This window comes from Anopheles darlingi, chromosome 3 (assembly GCF_943734745.1).
Source record: "Anopheles darlingi chromosome 3, idAnoDarlMG_H_01, whole genome shotgun sequence".
NCBI classification, from domain to species: domain Eukaryota; kingdom Metazoa; phylum Arthropoda; class Insecta; order Diptera; family Culicidae; genus Anopheles; species Anopheles darlingi.
This window is the reverse complement of record NC_064875.1, coordinates 33,476,119-33,487,518: the sequence shown is the minus strand read 5'-3', so window position 1 is coordinate 33,487,518 and position 11,400 is coordinate 33,476,119. Positions and strand designations below refer to the sequence as shown.

The 11,400-nt window shown below is 39.8% G+C and overlaps 1 protein-coding gene across 1 annotated transcript; it reads right to left on the bottom strand.

Moving 5' to 3' along the window:
• Positions 1-1,930: 1,930 nt before the first annotated feature.
• Positions 1,931-2,701, bottom strand: LOC125955458 (protein twisted gastrulation-like). The gene has a single exon (XM_049686594.1). The coding sequence runs from the start codon at positions 2,699-2,701 to the stop codon at positions 1,931-1,933; it is 771 nt and encodes a 256-aa protein (XP_049542551.1).
• Between the last annotated feature and the right edge of the window lie 8,699 nt (positions 2,702-11,400).

Sequence of the window (11,400 nt, the reverse complement as noted above, 5' to 3'; positions counted from 1 at the left end):
TTCATCTGTGTTTTGGCCGCTGAAGTTGATTTCCGAATAAATTTTGCAGTTTTTAACGATATTGTTGCTGTTGCTGTTATATTTATATTAAAAATGCAAAAACAATACGAAAAGAACCTACATTTTCGTAAATAAAGTGTTCGATAGCGTCAAGGGTTCAGCGAAAAAGTCCGCGGACGTATAAAAGTTTGACAGCGTGTAAGGGTTAAGCGAAACCGTTTTGACATTAATTTTTTCGTTTGCGCTAGAGTTTTCGCCCCGTGTGGCCACGGCTAGTGGTGTGTAACATTTTGTTTTCAGATGTTTCTATTGTTTTCGATAAAAATGAAAATACATATGATGATAATCAGATTGTGTGTACATATCATGCGATGTACGTTCATCGCAGTATGGCAAGTACTTGATGAATTATTTTACTTCTTGCTTTTATATTTTTTCATGCAGTCGATTATTTCCGTAAAAGGGCAAATTTATTTGCTTTATCATGGTTCGTAATAGCCTATCGATGGATCTTTGTTACTTCTCATTACAGCAAATAGTCACGAAATTTGGTTTTCAGACCTTTTACCGTAAAAAATCCATTTTAACTTTCGAACACACGACATATCTTTTGAAATTATCACTTAAAACAGGTAAAAATTATCATAAGAACATCAAACCGTTCCAGCAACACGCGACTGCATATTATTGGTTGGATATATGGAAAAAGTGTTTCTCGAGTCGATTTTGGATAGTTCGAGTCATAGAAAAGCATTCCTTTCAGCAAAGCTGATTAAAAGAACTCTTACTTCGCTCTCAAATACATTGATTGTTGTTCGACGTTGTTTGGCTGATTTGCAGCTAGTTTACCTAAACTTCGTTTTGATTTGGATTGTAATAAAAGTAAAATACCCGGGAAATCCAACAGAGACACTACTGTGCGCTCTGCGCTTCATTGGCAAATGCAACAAGAAGATTCTTAGATGAATCATAATTAAATAATAAACAATGAAATGTAATTATCGAACTGAAGCCCCAACAGCTGAAGAGAACAATATACAACATTAGAGTCAACGTTTGCACTGCAAAAGTCTAACCACACTTCTCAAAATATTTACGACGCTTTTACATTCTTGGCGTAGCTATAAAGCGCATGATCGATGGGCATTTTGTGAAGACAAAGAAAAAACAAGCTGGTAGGATTGTAAATCCTTGTAAGATAAGTGTGCTATTTGATCTGATCCATTATGCCATCTATAAGCACTAATATTCCCACACCATTACATGATACACATCCCCATCTCATCTCTTATCCGCCACAATATTTTATAGTGCCCTTCAATTTGTAGGCACACAAACCGATAACCATCCCATTGTAGCGGTCTATTTTTTGCACTTTAGCAAACTAAGTGCAGCTCCGTGTTTTTAGTATTGACAGATTATTTCTCGAGCATCGTGCATGAATATTGTTTCACTTGAGTATTTTTGGACTCAGTCCCAAGCTGAAACGTTCATGTTGCACGTGCATGTAGCTTTTTGCAAGGTAAATGGTGTATAAAAAAAATGAAAGCGAAAATTACCACAGGCTTGTGCAGTTCTGTGAACGATTAACAAAAAAAATATTGGTTCTGAAATTTTAATATTTACATAGGCTTGCAAAGGACCTATGAACGGTTTACAAGAATTGTAATTATTTATCTTACATATCTTTATATCCATCTTAATTCAACACTGAAGTAAACTATTCAATGTACAATCTGATTCCTATTTATTTCGTTACTTCGCCCCTTTACAGATGTGACCCTACGAACCATAGCAGAGAACTTAGGTTTCTTACGTGATCTTCAGGTTGTTCTATGCGATTTGATTTGTCGTATTCACCTAGCCATTCTTCTGTATCTAGCCCCTTTATTCATTTATTGTATTCTGCCCTGGCGTGCTGCTTGTTCGACTAAATGGGCGAGTTGTCCATCGGACCAACGCTGTCCCCGTAGTCGAGCTCGTCCTCGTTGAAGAAATCCTCTGCGCCATGTTCCTTGCTTTCCGGACATTCACGGCAGCGCGATTCATTAATGCCATAGTTGATGCAGTACTGACCAACACACTCACAGCAACCATCATGAAACCATCTATAGCTACTAGCCCCCATCGTTCGGCAGCTTTCCTTGCACTTATTCCAAGACATGCACTGTGCCTGGTAGGCGACTGTGCAGTTCACCGTGATCTTGTTCGGGTCGGTATACCTCTTCGCCTTCAGATCCATGTCGATGGAGTGGACAAGGAACTTGGTATCGGCTTTCGGACCGTATAACGCAGCATCGATATCGATCGGGAAGGAGATCACCTTCCAGCGGCCCTGTGCATCCTGTTCGGACGTAATCACGTCGTACAAATTCGGGAAACCCTCCAGGTCCTCGATGTGTGATTGCTTTGAAAGCTCGTTCGAAGTCTCGCTCGGCTTAGGGCACATCTCCAGGCAGCTGCAGCACTCGGTATACAGGTAGCTCAGACACTCGGCGCATTCCTTGCAGCATGTGCAGCTTTTCATGTCGCATTTGCAGCTTTGCGTTAGCATGCACTTTGAGACGATGCTGGCACAAACCATCTCGTTGCAGCCGTCCACCGACTGGACTGTGAGACCAAGCAGCAACACGACGATGATGGACGTCAGTTGAAGTGACTCAATCTTACGGTATGTGAGACGCTGATCGCAGTAAACCATGGTTGATCGTTGTTTGCTATGTTTGACTGCCTGTTAACCGACGATGTTTTATCCTTGAATCTCTACTTGTGACTGATCCACTGACCCTGAATTTATGTCTTCATTATACAAACTATCCATATGGTCCGGGCTGTATTTACCCTTGTGTTTTGACCAGACATTTTTACCCCTATGAGTACATACAACATCCTTGTCGTTCTTCCTGTGTCCGATATTCTAAGAGGGATGTTTACGAGGGCAGAAAAGTGTTATCTAATCATCGAGGAACAAACGTACCTAATTTTCTTTCAACCGTTGACACTAGGAGCAGCCGAAGAATGAAATAAAACTGTAGGTTACAGTTTCCAGATCTTCTCTTTGCTCTTTATTTCGATCGTGTTTTCATGTTTCTGATCCTGATCCTCCTTTTCTTGGATCCTGAGTGATGTACTAATTGCGCTTAGCTCATTCCTGATCATACAGTTGTCCTGATCCTTTTAATGAGCCTTAGTAAAATTTTCCTTTATGTTTAAGCAACCACTAAGGCACTATGGCTCATAAGCGGCCAGTTTTCTCGATCCGCCATACAACATGCACTAAATACCGTGTCCACTCCACAACATTGAGGACCTTCAGACAGACAGACTAAGGCGTTCCGAATAAGATTCCGGAGAACTCTGCACCATTGCTTGGCAAGTGTTCATTACTGCTTCAATTGTCGCGTACCGTGATTGTTTGGAAAGTCAAGAAACTCATATTTAAGGACATTTGGATGGTGATGCGAACTAGATAGTGATGACCCGACGTGCACCTAGGTCGTTTAGTCTAACAACATATAAACCTATGGCCTTAGCTGCTGGTTTTCCAAACATGTAGCCTCTGTACCTGAGCTTTTAACCGCAGACAATCGATTTCGACCTGCCTGGATACCCGTCTATCTTGGGTAGATTAGTGAATGCTTGCCAGCTGCGGAAACTTAGCTATGGGTTTTTTTTGCGATCTATTTAATATGCAACCATTGGTTATCATAGGTAAACGTAAAAGTATATCCCTTAAAGATTGTCTTTCTATTTGAAAATGATTAGTTTTTTGTCGCTCTGTGCGTATCGGCTATCATCGGTTGCGATTCTATGCGTACGGATGGTCTACCAAAGTGAAAAATTATCGGATTTTATCGGACCGATCTATCCGCCTTTCATCATTTATTAGGATCTTAGAAACACTTGCATCATTTCAGAAATCCATTGTTGTATTAATAGATTTTTCTATCGTCCCGGAAGAACACTGTATCGCTGATATGCTCCGGTATCGCGTGTGTCCAATGTTGTTCAATCAAGAATGTGTCGGATGTATCGGATATTAATGCTAAATTTAAATCTAAATTAAAAATCGACGATGATAATCATCATTTAACTCATCTTCATCCTACATCATTTCATAGAAGCGAACTAAAACGAAAACGAAAAACGTATATTTGTGCTCGGTAAACAAAGTTGGTTAATTTATTATGCGTAAAATTAAGAACATGTTAATGCCTCTCCAAGCATTTGGGCGACGTAATATTGCGTGGTCTAATCTTGTATTAAGAGTTATTGTTGTACCGATGTATAATCACGTTGATGTTATTACTATTGACGGTGATGCTATTATAGTATTAGATTTTATTATTTAACAGTGTCTGGGAGAGATCGCGTATTAGTGCATAAGATTAATATTATTGCTGTAAAAATATAAATATTGTGAAAATTATACATTCATATACATTGTCATTTTTCTTCTTGATGTGTTTGAAAATCTCATTTCATACAATAGTTCAGCTTATCCGAAAAGGTTCAGTGGATTTTTGATTCGATATTATTGAGGTTTGTATGGCAATAGAAGGTAGGCGTGAGCATCCGGAATATACACAGAACATAAATCTGTTTACATTCCAAAGGCTGTCGGATTAACAATAAATATGTAGTTTTTCGATCTCAACTACATCACGCTTCATGTTGTCATTTTTAGTATTTTTTTTGCTGGTTTTGTCATCGTTCGTATCAGTATTTCGTTTCTTACAAACTGAACTGATCGTTCAATTGATAATTTCTTGTTCAATATAACATACGATTGTTGAACGAGTTTCTATATTTCGCTATCTTTATTTAGGTACTTGAAAGAACATTTTGGGTGGATAAGGTTCATACTGTTGCTACTGCTTCTATCGCTACCTTTTGCTTACTGTAAATAATGATAGTTCTATTTAACCTACGAGCAATTTCCAGCTACCTTACGAGCATCTCGTCCTTACAAAGAATTTCATCTTTTTTACCTCCGACTTTACCAAAGCTGAAATCTCAGTTCAAACTAAATGCAGGTAAATGTACCTGAACATTGGAAAATCTCTCATAAGAATGTATAAAAGATACTTTCTTTACATTTCCCCAGTTAGTTAAGAACCGTCTGTTCTCGTGTGAGGACGGCGATACAGTAACTGTAGGTTGAGCCTTCTTGTGATATAGTTAAGTGAAGTGCATTGAAAAAGTCGTTAAAGACCCACACAATTGTGTGAAGTGCTTAGGGAAGTGCAAATTGGCATGTTAACTGTCTGATGCAGCTTAACAAACAATTTGTTCGTTGCAGTTTCAATCTATTTCATTCTTCATCGTTTTCAATGTTTCGTTTATTTTGTGTCGTTGTTTTGTGGTTGATTGGCTGTGAAGATATTTACGACATGAAGAAGAACATTCTAATTTCGTCAGATCAACGCTTCTCGTGCGTTGTATAAGGGTGAAACACTCGCCCAGGAAAAAATACGATGCTTCCTCGTTTGATCTGTAGTACATATTACATCACTGTGGAGTTTGTCCATGTGACTTTAGTATGAACTAACAATATGGCTTATACTTTATTCCTTTTCGCGGTAATAACTATCGCATTTGTTAATTTCTTCTGAAGAATTCTCTTGTGTAGACTTTTGGTATTTCGTTGCACGTTTGCCAATTTCTTTTTTCCTGTTTTATACATTTCTTTTCATTCCACATTCTTTTTATATTGCTGTACGATGCGACAATGTTTCAATTGTAGCTAATCATCAAAATTTTTTGTTTTATTTTTGTGTTGTTTTCCCTTCCTTGCCTATCACTCGAATTTCTGATATGATAGTGAAGGGTATACATAGGGTATTGGCAAACGGTGATGCCAACCAGACCAAAGCGACGATGGTTACTGTGATGTTAGCAAATAGAGACATCGTGACTGATTGATGCCTGACCGTGTTCATCCTGTCCCTTTTTACAAAAGAAACGGTGTAAGGGGTCGAGGCGATCCGGGTGCGAAACTGGCTCGAGTCGCTCGTGTTCGCTGCCTCTACGATGTGACTTCCTAGCGAGGTTCTTTCGGGTTTGTTTTAACCGCCTTCGTCGGTTAATTTTAAAGCACTGCTTTGCGTTGGTACGATGGAATCTTCCATGCGAATCAAACTGTTCCGTTCTCAACATACCGCCGCTGGTAAAACGTTAAGTTTTACCAAATTAGCGGGAAACTTTTGTGGAGTTTGACGGATAACAAAAAGAGACTGGTGAAGTTAGCGAAGCAGAGCGGAGGGCTGTTCTATTTTCTATCTTTAATTCGCGGTGAAGAGCGGGACGAGCGAGTTTTGGGGGATCGACGGAGAATTTGACCTCTGTAAAGGGTCGAGGCGATCCTGGTGCGAAGTGGACTCGGATCGTTCGCGTTCACGCGCCATGCGGGGCAGATACTTACTTTACTTTTACTCCTGGGACTCTCGCGCTAGCGATGACGGAGCGGGGCTTGCGCGAGTTAGAGTTTCAACCCCCGGATTGGAAGAAAGACTGCCTGTTTATTTCCGGACATTCCTCTTTTATAACATTCATGTGTCTTACTTCTATCGTTCTTATCGGTAACCTATCTATCTTCTTCCCTCATCGATTGTGATTCCTTCTTTGTTACTTATCTATTCTGACTCATCGGCATGTACCGACGAGATCGTCGTCCTGGCGGCTCATGTCGGTACCTGATGATGGTAGGGTATCTGCTGACTCATTGAGTCAGCGACCGTTGCTAACTCATCCCTTCTTAAAGCTGAGGTTCCACCCGAAGGATATGTTGATAGTTCGGCTCTCGAGATGCGATGATCGCTGGAGTGGTCGTCGTTTGTGCCGTTGTCTGCATTGGGATTTCGGGATCAGTATGCATGGTGATTGCAATTCTTCTCTGGTGCCAAATTACAAGTGTAGCGATGATCACAGCAATCATGGGCATAACTGCTATACCTCCGATGATCGATAGATGCGGCCATTTGATGCTATTGTTCTGCAAATGAATCATATCCAACTCTTTTCTTGTCTCTAAATGTAAATGGTGTAAGTAATCCAAACCGCCATTAAGCAATCTCTTCTTTTGATTAACGATGATCCCATCTAATTGTAGGGGAATCGGATTTACGGGAAGATGCTGTACCTCATCTGATATCAGTGATTTGTTCACAAATAATAGCTGACAGTCTTCATATGTGATGAGAAATGATCCTGCAAGATTCCTATCTGGAATTCCGCAAGTGGATGACAGTTCAAAATTGTTCACTGTTTTCACGAGGATATGATTATTGTCGATATTTATGATTTCTTCGGTTATGAGGTTGCTGATATAGTCACAATCTGCCGGATGTCCTTCGAGGTTTGGGGAGCAGCTAGAATTATCAACTTTTATATCCTCCTTCTTGTAGATAGTGATGTCCAGTGTTCTAACTATATAATTTTCAGCGGCGTTTGATAGATACATTCGTTCGGGCAGGTGCAGACTGGTACGGTTCTTTTGCAAAGTCGGAAACACGCGCGTTTTTGTGAAGTTGGGGGGCTTAATTTCACTATTTTGATCAGCAGGGCGAGTTCATGAGCGTTAGTCGATATAGCAACAGAAGCGATAGATAGAGCCTAGGCGATTGTGTTTGTTTTTATATGTTCCTGGTCTAAGTCCTGCAGAAGTACTGTTAACTTATTCTGGCTTAATATGTTTTTGTTAAAAACGGCGGATTTACCTAATGTCTAGATCTAGACCATTCTATCTTCTTCTATTCTTCTACTTAGCGAAATAATTAATATGAAAATATATATTTACTGCTCGTAGTTACATCGAATGTTCGTTTGAAGTATTTAATGCATGCGTGGTTTTATGCAAGGCTTCCTGAATTTTGATATTGAGGTCGAAGTTTAATCTTACTTGAATATTGTTATTCCTAACAAGATCGCTGATCGAAACATTGATCATTCTCAAATCGTCCGCATCGTCCGCATTCCCTTCTATTAATTTCCAGACTGTCCCTACAGTATGCCATCGTCTTGATCTTCTGATCTGTAGATAATTCATCGATTGATCCATTTCGCCTAGTCTTTCCTTAATAATAGTCGTGAATTGATTATATGGCATATCTGTGATATCCTTTGAATACCAATTTTTTGTTTCTTTATCAGATTCGAGTATGTGCCATTTATAATTTTGTTGGAGTCTAGTGAAGGAGTGATTACTTATAATGGGGTGTATTTTTTACTTGAATGAATCGATTCATTTTATTTTTAGTAGTCAATTCTATTAGTTCGTTGAGTGAAATAAGAGGGTATTCGACTTTAACGATTCTGTATAGTTACAATAATGTGGAGTAAAAGCGTTCAACTATTCCGTTCATTTCGCTGCGACCTGTGGCAGTAATATATGGGACAATGTTATGAGTATTATAAAACATTACCATCTCTCCAGTCATGAAAGACTTTTCACCGTCCATCGTCCAGTGTGTTTGGCGCAGTTTTATATCGCAGTAATAAATCTTTAATGGCTGGAATAAAATCTACCGCTGCACTGGATGCTATCGGAATTAATTGTGAGAATTTAGAAAATTTATCTATATAAGTCAAAAAGTGACTCTTTTTTAGAAACAAAATATCTATGTGAACAATTTCAAATGGAAGTTTTGGGATAGGAGTTGGTTGTAAGGGATATTTAATAGGTACTCTTACATATTTATTTTCAAGGCAGACTTTGCATTTGTTGACAAATTCTTTGATTTTTTGCCGCAATTTGGGGAAATAATAGCTTCGGATTATTTGGTTCCAATTTCCCTGTGACCCACGGTGTGCTCTATGATAAAAATCACTAATGATATCCCACTGTTTGGCGTCATCTTGAATGTCTTCCAATAAAATATGACAAAAGCGTATTTTTAATGTTTTAAGTCTCCCGAAGTGGGTTTTTAAACTTCTTGTAATTTCCCCATGGTGATTTCTTGCGTCAACAGTCCGTTGATCTTGTCGAAGAGAAAATTGTCCTTCAGTTCCTTTGTTATCCGTTCCAATTTTTATAATTACTTAATGGTGAAATACATTGATTATTGATCGGCGCCTCCGTGGAGATGATATAAAAATCGTCACTCGTTTGAGCTGAGTGTTGGGTGGATGTGACTGAACATACTATACGGTTCAATGCATCTGCCACCACATTAGTTTTACCTGGTTTGTGAAGGATTTCGTGGTCATGTTCTTCTAGGTATGCTTTCCATCTTTTCAGTTTACCATTTGTGTTTTTTGTGATAGAGTAACCTTGACTGATGATCTGTTAAAATTTTTACTTTAGTATTGTCGAGGACAGGACGATACGATATCGCCGCTGAAGATAGACGATAGCGGACACGACCAACCGACCCGCGTTAGGAAAATCAACACAAATTGTTTAGGATCATATTCGGACTCAACTGTTAGTTTAGGACATACCGCCACGATCAGATAAGGACCACCAAGACACGACACAGCTGCACCACACATGTAATACACGAAGGACTAAGTAAAGCGAGATAACAACGCTCACGTAATAAACCACCCAGCTAGAAACGATATACACGGACAAGAATGTTTACGTTGTGCCTAGGAAACACGATCGGCACGACTATCGTTATAAAGGACATAAGATAGCGGTTTATTACACATCCATCACGAGCCCCTATGTACGTAACGTATCCTCGTCAATGAACTGTATAAAGCTTCAAAATTTCTTGAATAAAAGTCAGTCAGTCAGTAAGTCGAGTTACTTTACATCGTAACGCTGTCCGTCGTTAGTCGGTCAGCCGTTACAGTTAACCCAAATCAACTCTGTGTTCCGGTTTATTCCGATCCCTCGGAGAACGGCAATTACGCTAAGCGTATGACCCACTCTGTAGCTGATCGGGCTTTCAGGATCATGGTGCTGGTTCAAAGGAAACGTTCAGGAACCTTCTAACAAGCCTTCTACGGATGTCGATCAATGCGCAACGCGCAAGCCCCGCTCCGTCATCGCTAGCGCGAGAGTCCCAGGAGTAAAAGTAAGTATCTGACCCGCGTGGCGCGTGAACGCGAACGATCCGAGTCCACTTCGCACCAGGATCGCCTCGACCCTTTACAGAGGTCAAATTCTCCGTCGATCCCCCAAAACTCGCTCGTCCCGCTCTTCACCGCGAATTAAAGATAGAAAATAGAACAGCCCTCCGCTCTGCTTCGCTAACTTCACCAGTCTCTTTTTGTTCCGTCAAACTCCACGAAAGTTTCCCGCTAATTTGGTAAAACTTAACGTTTTACCAGCGGCGGTATGCTGAGAACGGAACAGTTTGATTCGCATGGAAGTTTCCATCGTACCAACGCAAAGCAGTGCTTTAAAATTAACCGACGAAGGCGGTTAAAACAAACCCGAAAGAACCTCGCTAGGAAGTCGCATCGTAGAGGCAGCGAACACGAGCGACTCGAGCCAGTTTCGCACCCGGATCGCCTCGACCCCTTACACCGTTTCTTTTGTAAAAAGGGACAGGATCAACACGGTCAGGCATCAATCAGTCACGATGTCTCTATTTGCTAACATCACAGTAACCATCGTCGCTTTGGTCTGGTTGGCATCACCGTTTGCCAATACCCTATGTATACCCTTCACTATCATATCAGAAATTCGAGTGATAGGCAAGGAAGGAAAAACAACACAAATATAAAACAAAAAATTTTGATGATTAGCTACAATTGAAAATTGTCGCATCGTACAGCAATATAAAAGGAATGTGGAATTAAAAGAAATGTATAAAACAGGAAAAAAGGAATTGGCAAACGTGCAACGAAATACCAAAAGTCTACACAAGAGAATTCTTCAGAAGAAATTAACAAATGCGATAGTTATTACCGCGAAAAGGAATAAAGTATAAGCCATATTGTTAGTTCATACTTAAGTCACATGGACAAACTCCACAGTGATGTAATATGTACTACAGATCAAACGAGGAAGCATCGTATTTTTTCCTGGGCGAGTGTTTCACCCTTATACAACGCACGAGAAGCGTTGATCTGACGAAATTAGAATGTTCTTCTTCATGTCGTAAATATCTTCACAGCCAATCAACCACAAAACAACGACACAAAATAAACGAAACATTGAAAACGATGAAGAATGAAATAGATTGAAACTGCAACGAACAAATTGTTTGTTAAGCTGCATCAGACAGTTAACATGCCAATTTGCACTTCCCTAAGCACTTCACACAATTGTGTGGGTCTTTAACGACTTTTTCAATGCACTTCACTTAACTATATCACAAGAAGGCTCAACCTACAGTTACTGTATCGCCGTCCTCACACGAGAACAGACGGTTCTTAACTAACTGGGGAAATGTAAAGAAAGTATCTTTTATACGTTCTTATGAGAGATTTTCCAATGTTCAG